At 43.4% G+C, this 19,562-nt stretch overlaps 1 protein-coding gene across 1 annotated transcript; it reads left to right on the top strand.

The window, feature by feature from the left end:
- The first annotated feature begins 3,017 nt into the window (after window positions 1-3,017).
- On the top strand, window positions 3,018-19,562 carry KCTD20 (potassium channel tetramerization domain containing 20). The gene is made up of 8 exons (XM_010169860.1): window positions 3,018-3,091; window positions 12,913-13,112; window positions 13,810-14,089; window positions 15,089-15,191; window positions 15,734-15,854; window positions 16,803-17,000; window positions 18,056-18,166; window positions 19,080-19,562. Exons 1-8 carry the CDS (start codon window positions 3,081-3,083, stop codon window positions 19,370-19,372), a joined length of 1,317 nt encoding a protein of 438 aa, XP_010168162.1. The 5' UTR covers window positions 3,018-3,080; the 3' UTR covers window positions 19,373-19,562.

Here is a 19,562-nt window from a genome sequence, read left to right as displayed (position 1 = left end):
ACCAGCACCCCAAGTCCTTCTCCTCAGAGCTTCATGAGGAATATCTCAGCCCTGCGGCTGGACAGGAGAGCTCAGCGGGAGCTACAGTGGATTTATCTGAACTGGCTTCCAGTGACTTGTCCTGCTGACTGTTGTGGTGAGATATGGTGGTGCCTGGTGAGGATGGCAGATAGGTGTGCTGGCAGGGATCCCGTGCCAGCCTGTCTCCTACCAAAGTTAGGAGTGATCTCCTGGGCTGGGTTGTGACACTTGAGTTTTGTCAAACCTGGTTCTGCTCTTCCACAATGGAGACAAACTGCCACTGGACATTAACCATAGAATTGTCTGGTTAGAAAAGACCTTTGAGATCATCCAGTCCAGCTGTAACTGTCCACTACTAAACCAGATCTCTGAGCACCTCATCTACCCGGCTTTTAAATCCCTCCAGGGATGGGGACTCCACCACTGCCCTGGGCAACCCCTTCCAATGCCTCAGAACCCTTGCAGCAAAGAAATTCTTCCTCACATCCCATCTCAACTGCCCTGGCCACAACTGGAGCCCATTTCCTCTTGTCCTGTCCCTTGGGCCTTGGTTGAACAGACCCACCCCCACCTCTCTCCACCCTCCTTGCAGGGACTTGGACAGAGCCAGAAGGTCTCCCCTCAGCCTCCTTTTCTCCAGGCTCAACACCCCCAGTTCCCTCAGCCACAAGGGAACTCAGCACACTTGTGCTCCAGACCCTTCCCCAGCTCCGTTCCCTTCTCTGGACACGCTCCAGCACCTCCATGTCCTTCTTGGAGTGAGGAAATCACTGACAGCAGTGCCTGGGCCAGAGCACCAGGGCCCAGTGCTGCAGGTCGAGGGGCTCTGCTGTGCCCTTTTCCCATTCCTGTCCTCCTTGTACAACCCTCCGTCAGGCCCTGAAACAGACCCTGAGGTGTGTAAAGAGATCAGAGCTTATTCAGGTTCACCAAGAAGCACTGAGCTCCTCCTGGCTGTTTATCAAGACTGGAATATTTACTTTCAAATTTAATTGCATTTATTAACCAGTATGCAACGTCCCTGGCTGGGTTTGGTGTGTTGTTTGTTGGGGTTTTTTTTAATGCTGTGTGCTCTGTTCTTCTGAAATCTCTTTGGTGAATAGCTACTGTTAACTGCATTCCACTTCCCAAAATCTGCCATCTATTGGGAAGTTTTTCAAGCTGCTGCTGTGTAATTGGTTAATTCATCAATGGCAGTTGGAGCTGGAGCAGATGAGCTGGGAATGAGTTAGCAGTTACTTGTTGGGATCCCTTCCAGAGTAGGAAGGCGGAGTTTAAACTGCTCACAGCCTTTCTAAAATAAGAGTCAAAGCCAGGAGGTGCTTTTTTTACAATGGGTGGAACATCAACTGACTTTTTGTAGGGAGCTACAAGCTCAGTGAGTGAGGAGTTTTGGTTTAATCGGAATATTCTCTCAACTGATGTTCTGCTGTGAAATAATCCACTCTCATGGAAACTGATGTGTATTTCAATATACACTGATTCTCAATACACCAATCCTCATCCCAGAGAGGATCCACACTGGATAATTGCTGTGCCAAAAGCAAATAGGGTAGTTTATGATGCTGCAGGTTGGGACCTGAGATTGTAGGTTAAAATTTGAGGTGATGATGACAACAATCTGGCTTCAGATGGTGTCTGCAGTGCCTGGCGCTCCTATGGCCACTGTGGTGAAGGAGGCTGGGGGGGGTTATGGTGTGTTCAGCCCCTCAGGTGTGAGCTGAAGTGATAATTTGTCTCCTGCTGTCTCCTCCTTGCTGGTTTTTGGGCTGAATGCTCTGTTGTGTGCTTTCAAAGTGCCATGAGCCACCTTGCTGTGCTGTGTGTGGATTTTCACAGGCCTGAGTGATGGCAGCCTGCTTCACCCTGATGGATCAGCGTGCCTTCGTGATTAGAGGCTCTTGCTCTTTCTTCATCTTCCCCCCAAACCTCCTTTAAGTGCTTTATTGCACCTTTATCTGGACAGACTAGATAATTGGGCATTAAAGAATTAAAAACTTGCCCCCAAACCAAATGTAGTAACAAGTGTTTGCAGTTTGTTGTACGTATGGACAGTACAAACATGAGTGAGTTGGTAAATTGTGACAACTTGCTTTTATGATGTTGGTTTGATCAGTTTGTTTTTAAGTAAAATACCTCTTAAAGCATCTTTCATTAATCAGGTGCTATGTAATGATCAGACTTTAAAAGCTGCAGTACCCACACAGGCTCTGTCACTGGCACGAGTCAAGATGAAAGTAGTTTCCTACTTCTTCAGATTCTATTTGCTTTAAAAAATGATATATTATTGATGATATGGGATATATTTAATTGTGTTGTTCTGTGAAATTATGTTGGGAGCAGTCTCTTGAGAAATCCAGCTATATCTTAGGGGAAAGGAGAAAGAACAACAGAATAAATGGATTTAATATTGGAACTGGTAGAGGGTACCGTGAATGTGTAATGTCACCGCAGTGCTGAGCACTGAGAGGAGCTGCTGCCTTTTATTGGGGCTCATTAGCAATGTACCTCATGGGCATTGATATATCAAAATAACTCCATTTATCCTCAGTTACTGTAAATTTGTTTGAACCCAACTCCAAGGTCTTCTGGACTTGGGGATTTGGATGCTCATGGTTATGTCCACATTCAGAAATTGTGGTTGTTAATTCCTTTCTGCCTGGGTAAGGGACGTGTGGCAGGAGTGTATTTAACCATAAAGCATCAAGTGTTTAATAAAACTGTGCTTTTTCTGCCACTTGATTCCTGCAAAAACAGGCTGAACCAGGAATCTGGGGAGATAAGTTTTTTTTTTCAGAGGGACAGACATTACTTTTGCTGAAAATAAGCTTAAAATAAAGCTATTTGCTAAACAGATTTTTATATTCAAACTTTTAATGAATCAGCTGGGGGGGGGGGACTTTTAAACTGAAATATTTATGTGAATCAGTCATCTGGGCTTTGGGGGAGTGACCTGTGGCTGCACAAACAGTTTAAACTGAGAAGCTTTGCTCTGCCTTAGTGCTTCCCTCTGTTAAAGAAGGATTTGAGGATATTGGTGCTGGTAGCACTGGGAACATATGAGCCGCCAGTAAGTAAGGAGCTGTGTTGTTTGAGAGGAGGGGGTGCTTGGCAGGGGGTTTGCTCCAGAGTTCTGATAGGAAACGTGGGTGGTTATTTATTTTCAGAAGTTCTGATTGCTGCAGGTATGTAGAGTTTGGGGTTAGAACCTTCTCAGAAATACTCTTGTCCTTTTTTTTTGTGTAGCTTGTAATCGAGAAGCTTGACTTCCTGAAGTGTAGACATAGGAATTGGTGTGAATTTGAAACCAAATTAGATTTAACTGCCCAAGAAGAAGAAGAATTAAGAAAGAAAATGGCATTTTAAAACCTGAAGGGTTAAGGTAGACCTTGCTTTTATGCTCTCTTAAAACATGGGGGATTTTTTCTGAAAGCTTTGTGAGTAGTTTTGTAGAAAATGGTGGAACAGAGAAGACAGGGCTGCTGCTGTTGCTGCTGTTGGTTTTTACAGAAGTATTTGTATCTTAATCTAGCACAGGTGATGACAAAGTGGAACTCCTACGTGTCACCTGGGTTAAAACTTGATTTAGCTCAGTGTTCTGTATTGTAGCAGGGGAACACTTGTTTTTCCTGTCTCTAGAGAAGGTGATCCTGCTTATATTTGCAACAGCTCATCTTTCACCAGGGTTTTTCCCCTTACCCTCATCAGATCTGCACACTCCATCCTTCTGTGTAGACAGTAGGTTTATATTCTATATTGGCATGGCCAACTTTATTTAAATTGGTGACTGAATTTAATCAGATAGCACTAGCAAAGCTGCCTTTACTATAGCATTAGTGATAGTGCTAACACTGGAGTAAAGGCAGTGTTAAACTCTTTATGGGGGTCAAATATCAGAACTATAATTTTTCAGATAACTGTCTTAAACCCAATAGTGTGAATAGTGGGGAAAATCCTTTATAGGTTGCTTGGTTGGACTTTTCAGTACCTTGAACCTCACAGGGAGGGAAGTAGCCCTAGAAAAGCATTAACCTGTTGCTTTATTCAGAAATGTTGTTCTTTTCTGATACACCCAGTGGTAGGACATTACCTGATACACTTCAGCTATTCCTGATTCTGAAACTGCCACCGTAGAACTTCCCTGTTTTGGAGAAGTTACTTCAATTTAATAAATCTCAACAAGTTTTCTGCATCCCTGCTGATGGCAGGGGGGTTGGAACTAGATGATCTTTAAGGTCCCTTCCAACCCAAACCAGTCTGGGATTCTATGATTAGTCTGAGTGATTATAGGTTGGTGAAAGCAGTGATGCTGTCAGTGTGGGGGGCTGATGTGGGTCAGTGCCATCAGCATGGATGTGAACTTCCAGCGTGTAAACCAGCTGGTGTAAACCATGGGGTCTTAAATCAAGGTGTGGATGTGCAGTGTTTAAACCATTAAAACCATATTGCAGACTGTCATTTTGAATTGCATTTGTAGAAACAGTGGATTTTTGTTAAAACTCAAGTAAATTAGTGAATCTGTAAACTTTGCTAACAGTGAAGCACTATGCACAGAATAGGAGAAAACAATAGAGCGTTTCATCAGCCTTCTTGCTCTCTCTTGCCAGAATTTGCAGGCTGTCCTGGGTTGCATCAGTCCTGCTGGACATGATTTTCCATTTATATTTCGAAGCCAAATGGAAAATGAATCCAGTGTATGTTGATAGAGTTATTTCATAACAAGGGAAAAGCCTTTTTGTAATGTGCCTGTGCTAGTTCAACCTATAAATCACCCTTTTATTGCCTGGTTCTGTTCATGTCTCTAGCAGAAAATTAAGGGAGGATTATTAATAGGTATGAGAAAAGCATGTTAAAGGTTCCAGGTAGGTTTTTCTATCTGATGCAGTTTGGGTGAATGCACTTTTATGTTGTTCTCTTGTGGTACAGGTGTATCTACAGGTGCCAGTGAGTGGCCAACCTCAGACCTGCCCTGTGTCACGCTGCTTTGAGCATCCCTTGTTGGATTCAGTCACACAGGGCAGTGCCTGGGGCTCAGCCCCTTGTGCTAGAGGCACAAGGCAGCCTGGTGACAGCAGTTTCCCTGCTTATTTGGGACTTCATGCATGGCCCTTCACTTCTGGAAGAGGAGAAAAACTGATTTCCTAGACAAATCTTATGTTTAAAAGAGAAATAGTAAGTGAGGAACTGGATTTGTAATTGACAACGGGAATAATGCTTTAAAAAAAAAAAACCCAAAAACTCCAAAACCCCCAGCTGCTGATGGGTGAGAGACCCTTTGAATCTGAAAATGTTTAAAGGCTGTAGAATTTGGTTGAAAGCAGAGAGTTGGAGTTAAAAGCAGGGTGTGTGGTGGCTTTAGAAGTGCCCTTCTAGTGAACTGTGTGACACCGATGATGTGGGCTCGTCACTCGCTTCTATTTTTCAGTGGATAAGGAATGGATAGGCTTGTGTTTACTCTGAGCAATCTGTAAAAGGAAAGGCAGCTTCTTGCATTTTAAACTCTAGAGGAAGTTTTATACAATTTTATACTGAAGATGTGTTTTAATAGGCAGCTTTTATACTTATTTTGTCTTTTCCAGTTTCCTAATGGTGCCTTGTTTCCCTCTTACTGGGAATGCAGAAGGGAACAACGCAGAGCATGAGGCAGGAGGCTGTGTCAAGACTAGAGCAGGCACAGCCTGGCAGGTTAGGGATTTTTTTTCCAGTGTTTCCTTTCCATACTTTCTCCATTTTATTATATTTTTAAAAAATCTTCAGGGACTCCCAAGTTACAGGTGTGAGAATGAACAGAAGCTGAGGCCAAAATTCCAAGGGTTTGACTCCAGCCTCGTTCATCCAAATTCAAACCTGCTGTTTTCAGTGGATTTCCTTCATCTTGACAGAATGAGACCCCAGATCTGTTCTCAATCTTTCATAGAGCAGAAAGTTTTACTTTTTGCTGTTCTTTCTAACAGTTGCATTATTCTCATTCTCCACAACCCTCTGGAATGTTTCCCTGGGACTGGGGAATTTTTATTGCCACTGAGCTGAGCTGACAAGCAGTATGTTTGGGGTTTTTTTTTCTTTTCCTTCCTCTTTCCAGGCAAGTATGCATCTGATATCAACAGCAAATATTTTTGTTAATTGAAAATTATAAACTTGGATTGCTGCCTGCTTACCAAGATGTTATTTTTTTCATCACAAGTTAAATAACTGCTTTTTTTTACTTAACCAAATTCCAAAATGGTGTTGGGTGCACAAGAGCAGAGGAACTGAGAGAACATCCAGAGAAGGAATTCAATCATTGCCAATTTTTTTCTTGTCTGCTTTTATATTTAGAGAAACTTTTGAGGTGTTCCAAGGATATCTTTTAAGAAATTAAAGCAAGGCTAAAAACGTTTTGTGAAAGATGTGCAATTATATTAGAAATACATCTTGTTCTAAAGCAGCAGAGTGTAGAATTAGGTCAGGCACACCCTGCGTGTGCGTGTTTCCTGCTTGCTCATATTTCTGAGAATAATTGGACATGGGAATGTTTTTGTAGATTTAAAGGAGTGTTGTCACCTTAAAACCGAGTTGTTTGGAGTTTTATTGAAGTCCTTGTGGTTACGCTGTGGTTGAGGAAGAGGGGAAGATTGTTACCATCCCATTCACTCGCTCAGCGTGCTGGTCCTTCTTTACCATTCACAAACCAAATGGTGAAGTAAAGTTACTCACTTCTACTATTTTTACTCCCTTCTGATTTCCTTTTTTCTACTATTTTTAATCTCTTCTGATTTCCTTTTTGTCACCCCCAGATGACAGTGAAGCAGTGCAGAAGCTGTCAGATGTTACAGTCAAGGGCTTTACTCTTCCATGGATTTTGACAGCTCAGCTTTTCATTATTTTTCTTTGAGGTTTCTGTGAAGTTTTGCAAATTTGATACCTAAACTATTTTATAATGGCTCTTAAAAAAAAACATCCCAAGGATAAGGAACAAGTAATACAATAACAAGTTAGAAAACAGCAAGTCTAGTGATGCTTTTATCTTTTGCTTAATGAAATGTCCTGCATCTAAATAGGTTTTCTCTGCTGGACATGTTACTGTATTTGAGTTTCTTTTCTTTACACCCATCACCTATGAATTGTTTATGTTGGTGTGTACAAGTTAAGCCATTGGGCAGTGGGTTTGGATGTGCCTCTGATTCGTTAGGGTGGGGAAGTTTAATGTGATTGTCCCAACCTTTTTACATTCCAGCACACTTCCTTCTTAAGAATCACTTAGAACAAGGATCAGCCTTTTTATCTCTGCAAAAGGTTTGTAGAATGAATTGTTTGTGCCAGAGATTCATTGCTAAATAAAACTATTTCCAGTTTGTGTTTTAAAAAAAAGAAAAAAAATAGGAAAAAAATCATTTCCATATTTTTCTCTCAATAAAAGTGTTGGCTCTAAACAAGTTCAGATAAAGATGACTTCACTGTGACCAGCAGCACGTGGTTTGGAGAACAGAGACGCTTGTTCAGTTGCACAGCTCATTCTTAACTTTGTCATATTCTGGTAAGGAAGAGGGATCTAAGCCAGGCAAAACCGACAGCCAGAGTCAATGTGAATTTGGATTTTTAAGTGTGATACTGATTTCCTTTAAAAAAACATTTTAAAAAATCACAGCCTATTTAGGAGCTCTTTCTCTGGTCTTTACTGCTGACCCTGACACTGAGCTTTTGATATTCCTGAGTTCCCAGCTCCTGAAATCCCGCTGTCCACACGCTGTGAGTCTTCAGCTCCCCTGCAGCCTGGTCCCTACCTGACCCTTCGGGATCTGAGCATACACACAAGTCACTGAGAAGTCAGCTAAGAAGTCAAGGTGCTTGTTTGCTGCTCATGATGAATTCTGTGGTACCAGCTGGTTTATGCTTACCAGAGGGTAGAAACGTGCATGAAAAAGATGGTCACCTGCTAGTATTTGTCCTGCTAACCGCAGGGTAATTGCTGGTGTGTGGCCAAGGAGCTTGAGCAGTGAACGTGCTAGAAGTCAGTGTAACAGCAGGTTGGTTAGTGGGCCTGTTCCTCTGGCTGGTCCTGAACATTATGTCTTTTTTTTTGTGTGTGTGTCCTTATTTTCTCTCATAAAAGACTTCCCTGCAGTGCTTCCCAGGGCTCTTAGAAGCAAAGAGCAGTTAGTATTTGTGAAAAGCTTTGAAGATGACTAGTGCTAATTATTATTTATAGGTTTTCATTCTCACCACAGGTAGTTCACCTTGATCCTGGGCTTGAAAGGAAACCAGGACATTTGGAAGTTGGTCAGGTTTGAGTATGACCTTCTGAAGTCTTTATGTACCAGTTTCCCTACTGGGTTGTATGTGTGATTACAATATATTTGTCATGTTAAATTACTAGTTTGAGTGTTTATTGTACCAGCCAGATGTGCTGAAGGGATCCTTACTCATTTGCCTCAATTTTGATGACTTTTAATGTGTAGGATTTGGGTATGCCAGCCAGGGACAGAAGATGGGAAAATAACATTAACCTGACCCAGCTGATGATCAGTGGGGCTGAATGTTCATCTTGCTGTAGATTTAATGAGGAAAATTGGATCTAATACTTTTAGGAACCACCACAATCACAAAGAGTTTCTGAATCTTCCCATCTCTGCAGGTTTCAGCACCTTTTGCTGGTGTTAAATTTAGTGTAATAGAAAAGAATGAGAAGAAAGGTGTCAACAATCTGGGGCTTTTTTTTTTTTTCCCCCCCTAAAAATCCTGTTTAGCAGATTAAGCAGAAAATGGGAGGAAAAGATGCTCAGGGGAAATCAGTGTAATGTAGTTCCTGCATATATTGGTAGTTGTATAAATCATTTCTGAGATACTGTAGTAGAGGACACTGCTGAATGGCAGGCAGAGTGCCTTGAACTGTGCCTGCATTTAACTCAAAGCTTCAGGTGCTGAACAAAGGTTGCAACGTTCATCAAACCCAATTTGATTGTTGTGAGAATTCAGTCTGTATGGGCATTTCATGCTATCTGACATCACTTAAACAAGGCTTATAAGGCAAACCCCTTGTGAAGTGACAGAAGGTAAGTGTCCCTTGATAAAGCTGCTGTTTTCCTGGATATAAACTACTCCTTGACCCGACTCCCTGCTGAAATTCTCCTCTTTGCTAAGTAGTGTGTTACAAAAACCAAGAGGTTGTTCAGACAGCGCAAGGGGAGCTCATTGGCAGAACCGCAGCAGCGGAGCACTCCTGAAAGAAAGAGGCTGAAGAAGTACATTTTATGCTTATCAAGTTTCTTAATCGAGTTCTCGTCAGCTCACAGAGGGAACTCTGTTTCGAGTAAGTGTGTTAGCATCTCAGTTTTATCAGGGAGCTTGGTTCTCTAGTGAAAAGTTGAGGAGGGGAAAGGGTTACTGAGACACAACCCAGGATCACAGAATCACAGAACGTTGGGGATTGGAAGGGACCTCAAAAGATCATCCAGTCCAATCCCCCTGCCAGAGCAGGAACCTCAATGAGATCACACAGGAAGGTGTCCAGGCGGGTCTTGAATGTCTCCAGAGAAGGAGACTCCACCCCCTCCCTGGGCAGCCTGTCCCAGGGCTCTGTCACCCTCACTGGAAAGAAGTTTCTTCTCAAGTTGAAGCAGAACCTCCTGTGTTCCAGCTCACACCCATTGCCCCTTGTCCTACCATTGGGCATTACTGAGAAGAGCCTGGCTCCATCCTCCTGACATTCACCCTTAACATATTTATAAACATTAATGAGGTCACCCCTCAGTCTCCTCTTCTCCAAGCTAAAGAGCCCCAGCTCCCTCAGCCTTTCCTCAGCAGGGAGATGCTCCACTCCCTTCATCATCTTCGTGGCTCTGTGCTGGACTCTCTCCAGCAGTTCCCTGTCCTTCCTGAACTGTGGGGCCCAGAACTGGACACAATATTCCAGCTGTGGCCTCACCAGGGCAGAGTAGAGGGGGAGGAGAACCTCTCTTGACCTAGGATGTTGTTTGTGTTCCTCCCAGCGATTCGCCAGGCTCAAGAACAGCTCAGCTCCTCTTCAGGGCTTTCCCAACATGATTATGTGTCCTCTCCACAAGGATTTTTTTTTTCTCCATCTCAAAACACTTTTGTCTAAATAAATGAAACTGCAGTTTGAAAAAATACATTTTGTCTTTCTGTGCAGTTAACAGATTTTAAAGCATTTTGATCAGAAATTAGAGCATAATTGTGATGTGCGGAATTCAGTGAATGTGTTGAAACCACAGTATTAATTGTATAAATAGTTTTAACATTTGCAGCCTGGAAAACTCCATTTCCATGCAATAATTACAATAGACTGTGTGAAATGGGGGAACAGTTGACTTTTTGTTGTTCCATTTTACATTGTCAATTCTGGAATTGATTTAAAGATGTTTTGTTTTTCTTCTGAGTATTGTACAGCATGTGGGTTTGCATATTTCCATTTACTTTAACCAGTATTTTGTGCATATTCTGTATATTTATTGACTTATATAGATAATTCCTGGGATAGTAGGTTTGTCCTGGGGTAGGTTTGTAGGTTTTATGGGGCAGTTGGTATCTTCTGCTTCGATCCTGGGGATTCTCCACACCCACGTCCCACTGCCCAGCAGCTTACTGGCCTTTCTTACAACCTCTTTGCTGGTCTGACACGTGAGAGAAGGCAGCAGAAGATGCCACGGGTCTGTTCACGGGGAGTTGATGTTGTCTTTGCTCAGGTAAAAAGGGGTGGATTTGTTCATGTGTGACCCAATCCAAGGCAGCATTCACAGGGACTGTTGGGTTTCTGGTGGGACCAATGAAGGGATCTCTCCAGGGTCCAGACAACTGGTGCAGTGGGTCCAAGAAAGCACCTGGAACGTGTTGGGAGAGGGAGTTTTCAGAGCCAGGCTGGGTGTTTGGTGAGAGGAGAGGTGGATAGTGATGTGCTGTGTGCTTTTAAGTTTGCTGGAGCTCAGATGACCCTCATAGGCTCAGAATCACCAAGCTGCCTCGATTGGAAAAGACCTCAAAGATCATCAACCTCACACTGGCAAGTCCCCTATGACTAACCCATGTCCCTCAGCACTGTGTCTACACGACTCTTCAATCCCTCCAGGGATGGGGACTCCACCACTGCCCTGGGCAACCCCTTCCAATGCCTCAGAACCCTTTCAGCAAAGAAATTCTTCCTCACATCCCATCTCAACTGCCCTGGCCACAACTGGAGCCCATTTCCTCTTGTCCTGTCCCTTGGGCCTTGGTTGAACAGACCCACCCCCACCTCTCTGCACCCTCCTTGCAGGGACTTGGACAGAGCCACAAGGTCTCCTCTGAGCCCTGAGCTCCTCACATTGCTGTTCCTACCAGCCAGCTGCAGCCTTCCAAAACAAAAAATACAGGAGCTTTTCACATGGTTTTGCTTTTGCCAAAAATCTTCCTTCTGATGAATATCACATGATGTGTAAGCAACAGCTTTTCTAAAAATATACAGATATAATAACGCTGGTGACTGAGTATTGGTTTTACAGAACAAGAGGAAGGAATTATTATTCCCTTTTTTAAAATTTCTAATTAAGACTGACACGCTTACACTGACTGCCAGTAACAAAAGGCTTGAAACTCACCACTGAACTGCTCATTAAGGCTTTTTTTCCTCAGCAGGTCCTGACTGGAAAACTCGCCAGCTCTTATTTGGCATTTTGTTGTTTTATTAGTGCTGTATTTTATCTGGTTTGTATCTGTCCCTGTCTGTGTTCTGCCATGATTTATAAATGGCACCCGCGGGCCCAGGAGTCTTAATTCAACCAAGAAAAAAGACACAAGGACAATTGTTCTGCAGGAGGGAAATTGGGGAAAATTCATTAATGAGGAAATTGGTGTTTTATGTTGGGAGAGAGTGAAAGGAAAACACTTAAAGCCAAGAAAGGAGAACTGATTCTTGTCCAAGGCAATAGCAGGACAAAATATACGTCAAAGAGAGAAGGAGGGAAAGAATCAGCAAAAGAAATCTGTTAGAATTAAGGAGTGGAGTGAGGTGAGTCTTCAAAATAGGAAGAGGGAAAATAATTTCTAGGAGGAGGGAAAAAGAATTTCACTTAAGAAGGAAAAAGAATTTCACTTAAGAATTAAATGGTCAAACAGCAAAAATAGAAGATGTCTCTCTGTGTATATTGAAAAAACATGCAAGGTGTGAACAGCACGAATTTAACCCTTATGTGTGTATTGGGCTGAGCCAGGGTATGGTGGATGCAAAGCTGCTGCTGTCTGAGGTGACAGGAGTGTTTGTTGTACGGCTGTGTTGGGTTAAATGCTGGGGGGTGGTGAGCGCTGTGTGACAGGAGGGGGATAAATCAAGAAGGAGGAAGACAAAAAATTAAAAATAAAAACAAAAACCCAGGAAAAAAAACCAAAAAAACCCCAAAAAACCCCCCCAAAAAACCAACCCAGCAATGACTGGGATCAGGGAACCTCCTTAGTCAAACCTCAGAGTGGTTAAGAGGCAAAACCTGAGCTGTTAACTGGGACAATATTTCTGTTCCAGTCTGTAGCCCTGTTACAGAGCTGATTTTGCCAGCACTGGGAGTGATGGAAGCATTTTTAAAGGGCTCTGGTGGTCTGGAGGTCAGGTAATTGCTACGAGGTTTTTGCAGGAACACACATGTGATCTAAAGACATCAGCAGCTTTAGATTTATTTTTTAAGAAAGCAAAGGTTTATGGATGAAATAGACTCCTGGTTACTTTAATAGCTTTTTTTTTCCCCCTCTTCCTAGGTAAGTGTAGGGGAATAACTTGCATCATAAGCCTCTGTGAAGCTCAGTGAAATATCTGAAGAAATACCTTTTGAGAGACTTTGCTTGTGGTACCAGATACAGGGATTTGAGTTTCATTGCTTGAGAGTTTCTTCCCAAACTAACAACCTGGTGTTTTTATTTTCTCTCTCCTAGCTCTTCTCTTAGGAAACGCAACCAACTCCTCACATCACGGAGGCCCAGCATGAACGTTAACTGTGCTGGTGGGACAGACTGGTCAAGAAATCAAGAGTCCAGTTGCTCTGTGGAAAACGTAACTGTAGCAGTTCATGAGTCAGAAGAAAATAATGTGGTGCTAGGAGGTCACAGCCCTGCTGCAGTTCCCAGGCCTGCAGGTGAGGATAATGTCTTTGCCTTACAGTAGTCTTTAAGGAAGATTTTAATTTTTTTTTAGGAGTGTTACATTTTGGAAAAATTCCAGTATCCCGAGGCAGTTTGCACTGGGAAGTGCAGAATGTGCATACCCTGCCTTTGCCAGGCTGGTGTAAAGGACAAAGGTCCACAGCAGAGTTTAGGGTCTTGCTATCTTGGCATCATCACATGGATATGCCAACTTGCAGCTCCTCCTGAGGCTGTCCCTCAACAGATAAACTGAAATTAGCTGGGCAGTCCTGATGAGCTGTGTGCCCACCATGGCCTGGGCATAGAGCACTGCTGGCTTAAACCACCTCTAGCATGGTGTGTGCTTCTGCTCCAGCTTTTCTGTGAGAGTTATTGTCAGAACCAGGCATCTGTGTCTGTCATTCTGGCCTTGTCCAGCTCCTGTGCTCCTGCTCTTTACCCACTGAATCCATCTCGCTTTAACAAGGAGTGTTCAGCATCATGCAAAACTTGTTCATTGCAAAATTTGTTATCCAAAATCCAATTAGAAAATTCAGTCTAGTTTTTAACATCACCCTGACAGTTATGTATCTGGGCATGCTTTGTTATTGTATGACTCAGTTTTCTTATTACACTAGAAAAGATTACTATGAAATCATGTTTTTCAGTAAATTATATCTTACCCTTGCAATATTTGTTTGTCTCTCTCAGGTTTAGATTCTGAATGCCGACACACTGCTTGTCCAGTAAGTCCCCAGATCACTAGCATGTTGTCTGCTCCTGAAGACGCTCACAACTGTCATTTCCAAGATGGAAATAAGAGACAATCAGAATATTTTAATACCCAAGAACGCCACGGATGCTCCACTTTGTCTTCAAGCATCAATTCACAAACAGTGGCTCCAGAGAAAGTGACACTTGTGGTAGATGGCACTCGCTTTGCAGTGAATCCACAGATTTTCACTGCTCACCCTGATACTATGCTGGGAAGGTGGGTGGTTTCTACTGTTTTCAAGATCCTCAAGGGAGTCAGATGTTTGCTAAAATAGAACAAACCCCTGATGTCTGTTTGTGATCTCATCTGTACGCACAAGTGGAGTGAGGTTGACCTTATTCAGAACTTGGCTGTGATTGAGGCCTTGAAGACCAGATATAGAGAGTTAGAATCATAGAATGGTTTGGGTTGGAAGGGACCTTAAAGCTCATCCAGTCCCAACCCCCCTGCCATCAGCAGGGACACCTTCCACTAGACCAGGTTGCTCAAAGCCTCATCCAGCCTGGCCTTCAACACTTCCAGGGAGGGTTGTTCTCAGATAGCATTCCTCTTTCAATCCACCCCCTTCAAACAACGTGCACTTCTAGCTAGACCTGGTCTGCTTTTGCCTTCTCTCCAAGTGTTTGCCTTGTTTGGAAGTAGCGCCTCTGTTCACAGCTGATAAATTCCCTTCCAGAGTGGAGGAAATTACAATGCTCCATCCTCCTTCTGCTGTTACCTTATGCTACTCTCCCGTAAGAGCAGTTACTCAGCTCCTTGTAACATGGCTTAAAGGTTGGAGCTTCTTGATGCAACTAGAAGATTCATTTGTTGTATTGCCAGCACTTTCACCCATCCCTGCCCAAAGGGAGCCAGTTCTGTTGGGTTACTGACCCTCACACGAGGCGGTGTGTAAAACAAGGGATCAAAAGGCACGTGGCTGTTATCTTGTAGCCTCAGTGGAAGGGTTTTATTGGCAGGGTGTCTTCTCATCAGGGGTGGATGGTCTGTTCCTCTGAGCTCTGGCTTGACCCATACAGTCCAGTAGCTGTAGCGACAGACCAGTGAGGAGGATGTAGCTGAGACAGCTCTTGTGCTTATTTACTGTGGAAGAGATTTCAGGTGACTGTATATATGTGTCACTGCTGGGTTTTTTAACATCAGTGCACTTGTTGGTCTCTAGAATTAATGTATTTAAATATACTTGTGAACTTACATAGATTTTTATCTATTCAGAATGTTTGGACCAGGAAGAGAATATAATTTCACCAGACCAAATGAAAAGGGAGAATATGAAATTGCAGAAGGAATTAGCTCGGCTGTGTTCCGGACTGTGCTGGTAAGGAGATGTTTGCAGATTGAAAAACAAAAACAAACCCAAAAACAAACAACCAGACAATCTGTTTGTCACATGTGCAAAACTGAGCCATCTCCCAGGCAGCTGCACACCCCTGGGACATATTCTTTTATTACTCTTTTGCATTGTGGGTTTTTTTTTTTAAATAATATAATAGACTTTGGCTTGAGTCATAATTTCAGATATTTGCCTTTTACCTTTCTTGTGTGGTACCATTTGTAGTTCCTGAGCTGTGTCCTGACCTCATGGTTACATATAAATGCATATTACATATGAGATGTTATGAAACCCTCTGCCATGGGAAAAGTTTTAACTGGAGCTCATAGTTTATCAGACCCAAGAGGATCTGCAAAGAGACATAGAGTCTCGGACAAGCAGGGCTGTTTCTGCTGTTCACAGAGCTATATATAGCCTCTGTAACTCTCAAATGTTGGTTAGCAAAACAAAGAACTAATTAAAAATGATGATTAAGAGTCCAAACTATTCTTAATTTTTCTCTCCAAAAACTATCCTTTTATTTGCAGGATTATTACAAAACTGGAATCATTAACTGCCCTGATGGGATTTCCATCCCAGACCTTCGAGACACATGTGATTACCTCTGCATAAACTTTGATTTCAACACAATCAAATGTCAAGATTTAAGTAAGTATGGAGAGAAATTAGCCCTTAGGAGATCATCTGCATGTTGTTGAGCACTCTAATCTTGATTCTCTACAGGTCTTAATCATGTGCTTTAGTTTAAGCATCAAGACATCGACTCCACTAGGACTTATGTGTGTTGAATTTAAACAGTGTCCTTTTTTGCTGCATCAACCCAAAGTGAAGTGATTGAATCCTGCAGAACACCTTGCTTAAAAAAGCAAAGTGAAATTGTAAAAATTCCAGTCTCCTCTTGTAACAGAGGCTGAGAAGAGCTTGCTGTGACAGCCAAACAAAATGAAGGCTGATGGCAGGGTTTTAGCTCATGTCTAAAATGTACCACAGAGTCGTGAATAATCTAGGCAGGTGGATGATGGGCAGAGCAGGAACTGAAGACACCAAAGTTGGAAAGTAGTAGAGTTCCTAGTTACGAAGGGATCTGATTTTTTCACGGGTATGTTGGCAAAAAAAACCCCAAACACTTTGAACATAGGCAAATCTGTGAGAGGTACTGTACTGAAATGGGGCACGTGGTGTCATAGCACAGCCCTTGGGTGGAGTTTCTTACCCTGACCTCTGATAAGTCATCACAAAGAAAGCAGAAAATGTGCTTTCAAGGACAGAGGTGGTTGCTGGAAACTCACGTTAAGTATCACAATTGATAAATTATTTGGGCCGTTATTGTTTCACTGTATTGATTGGACCTTGGTGGTTTTTTTAATGGTAATGTAATGGTTCTACAGTGTAATTTGCATCCCATTTGAAATGCAGTTTCCTATATCTGGTTTTGCCAATTCTGAAGCTGGAGAGTGTTGATGCATCTGAAGATGTGTTAAGGAGTTTGTCTGAAGAAGAATGCAGGATGTGTTCTTGAATGTATCTGGAAAGTGCAGAGCTGGGACATATTTTCATACTGTGTAAAAAAAGCTCATATGTTTTATGGCTCATCAGGTGCTCTGTTACATGAACTCTCCAATGATGGTGCTCACAAGCAGTTTGATAGTTACCTGGAGGAGCTGATCCTGCCCATCATGGTGGATAGCGCAAGGAAAGGGGAACGTGAATGCCATATTGTCGTGCTGACAGATGAAGACACCGTGGACTGGGATGAAGATCATCCACCTCCCATGGGAGAGGAGTACTCACAAAGTAAGAGCTCTACACTGGGGCTTCCAGCTCTGTGTTGAGCACCCACCCAGACATCTGGCCATAAGGAAAGGACCTGTTGCCCTGGAGCAGTCTTCCTCCAGGAAGAGGTGCTGGCACGTGGAGTCCTGTTTTGTTCAGCCTTCTGAACTGGCTCCTGCTAGAGACAGGACACCGGGGTAGTTAGAGCTTTGGTCTGACCACCTTCATTGACAGCACTCACTGCATCTTTTGCTTTTCTTTGCCATCTCCCCCTCAGCCTTTTTCTGGCTCCCTAGTGAGTGAATATTCTGCTTTACACACCCAGCACCACCCATTCTCTCCAGGCTCTCGTGTCTGTTACTACCCTCTCACCAAGGGAATGTAGCTAGTCATAGAATCCCAGACTGGTTTGGGTTGGAAGGGACCTTAAAGCTCATCCAGTTCCAACCTCCCTGCCATCAGCAGGGACACCTTCCACTAGACCAGGTTGCTCAAAGCCTCATCCAACCTGGCCTTAAACACTTCCAGGGAGGAGCAGCCACAACTTCCTTGGGCAACCTGTTCCAGTGTCTGACCACCCTCACAGTGAAGAACTTCTTCCTAATATCTAATCTAAACCTCCCCTCTTTCAGTTTAAACCCATTTCCCCTTGTTTTGTCATTAACTGCCCTTATGAAAAGTCCCTCCCCAGCTTTCTTGTGGCCCCTTCAGGTACTGGGAGGCCACTAGAAGGTCTCCCTGGAGCCTTCTCTTCTCCAGGCTGAACAGCCCCAACTCTCTCAGCCTGTCCTCACAGCAGAGCTGCTCCAGCCCTCCCATCATCCTGGTGGCCTCCTCTGGACTTGTTCTAGCTGGTCCATGTCGTTCTTGTGTTGGGGGCTCCAGAACTGGACACAGCACTTCAGGTGGGGCCTTAGGAGAGCAGAGTAGAGGGAGTAATCCTAGTGATAAGAGCAGACACCTGAAGTCATTCTTGGAAATCATACCTGGTTTTTGGCACCTCCACAGCTGAGAGTATCAAAAATGGGGAGAAAGTCCCTCCTTGTAAATTCTAATCACCCTTTTAATTTCTCAAGTCCTTTACAGTTCCAAGCTGTACAGATTCTTCAAGTACATCGAGAACCGCGATGTTGCAAAAGCCGTGTTAAAGGAACGGGGCCTGAAAAACATTCGCATTGGCATTGAAGGTAAAGTACTTCTTCAGCAAAGGAAATACTAAAACAGGTGACTCTGTAGTCAGTAAATCCTAGTTTCCTCTGGCCTCTAAGTATTTCCTGTTTTGCTCTGTGTTTTCCTAGGCATTTATTTTTATTAAACTAGTAGAAGCTGAGCATCTTCCTTCACCTCTATCGTGTTACACTGAAATTGGCCAGAAGGCTTAAAAGTTAAGGGGAAAATGAGAGGTACATATCATTTACCAGCAAACCTCATCTCTTTAGGATGTAAACAGGAAATGGGAGTCAAATGCTTCTGCCTGCTGATCCAAGCATTCCCTTAGGGAGCAGAGAGAACATTGTGCTCTGTCCTGGGAGACTCTTAGAGTAGCTATATTTGTTCACCAAATGGCTAAAGCTGTGCGGCCATCGATCGTATGACTACACGCAATGCTGCACCGTCTTCTCAGGGGAAAAGAAAACAAGCCAGTAATGTGGAGTATGAGCATTTGTCTACTAAGTCCTCCCTGCCCCCATAGTCACTCCTGCCTGGCTTTTTTTTTGGGATGGTGTTGTCTTTTCGTGCAAGTCAAAGGTGTGTGGTGCAACTGACTGGCTGTCTGTGTTCATAGAATCATGGAATGGTTTGGGTTGGAAGGGACCTTAAAGCTCATCCAGTTCCAACCCCCCTGCCATCAGCAGGGACACCTTCCACTAGACCAGGTTGCTCAAAGCCTCATCCAACCTGGCCTTCAACACTTCCAGGGAGGGGGCATCCACAACTTCCTTGGGCAACCTGTTCCAGTGTCTGACCACCCTCACAGTGAAGAACTTCTTCCTAATATCTAATCTAGACCTACATCCTAATATCTAATCTAAACCTACTTCCTAATATCTAATCTAAACCTACCTTCTAAACCTATCTAATCTAAACCTATCCTTTCAGGATATCCCACCTGTAAAGAGAAGGTGAAGAGGAGGCCCGGTGGCCGCTCAGAAGTGATCTACAACTACGTTCAACGGCCGTTCATCCAGATGTCATGGGAAAAGGAAGAAGGCAAAAGCCGTCATGTTGATTTCCAGTGTGTGCGGAGCAAATCTCTAACAAACCTAGTCACTGTGGGTGATGATGTTTCAGAGGACCAGGAGGTTACAATGCATCACCCCCCACAAGTAGATGAACTCGACAGGCTAAACGCACCATTCTCCCAAATGGCTGTTAACGATCTACCAGATTAGTGAGTGGATAGTCCTGCTTGATGTGGGAACCTCTCGGCATAGTTTCATCCCAGGTGATGGAACACAGACTTCTGCAAGGTGCTTTATCTTTGTTCATGCTCTTACTACGTTTTTTCGTATTTCAAGCATGTTAATAAAGAGCCACACTCCATAGTCTAATTGTGCAATCAAAAGCAATGACTCCTCAAAC

Source organism: Antrostomus carolinensis, unplaced genomic scaffold (assembly GCF_000700745.2).
Source record: "Antrostomus carolinensis isolate BGI_N321 unplaced genomic scaffold, ASM70074v2 scaffold10956, whole genome shotgun sequence".
NCBI classification, from domain to species: Eukaryota; Metazoa; Chordata; class Aves; order Caprimulgiformes; family Caprimulgidae; genus Antrostomus; species Antrostomus carolinensis.
This window is presented reverse-complemented; position numbering and strand designations above follow the sequence as displayed.

Excerpts from the sequence above, each read along its gene's own strand:
- KCTD20 (XM_010169860.1), top strand. Across the intron at positions 13,113-13,809 it reads TGCAGTTCCCAGGCCTGCAG|GTTTAGATTCTGAATGCCGA; the intron begins GTGAGGATAATG and ends TGTCTCTCTCAG. Across the intron at positions 15,192-15,733 it reads CTGTGTTCCGGACTGTGCTG|GATTATTACAAAACTGGAAT; the intron begins GTAAGGAGATGT and ends TTTTATTTGCAG.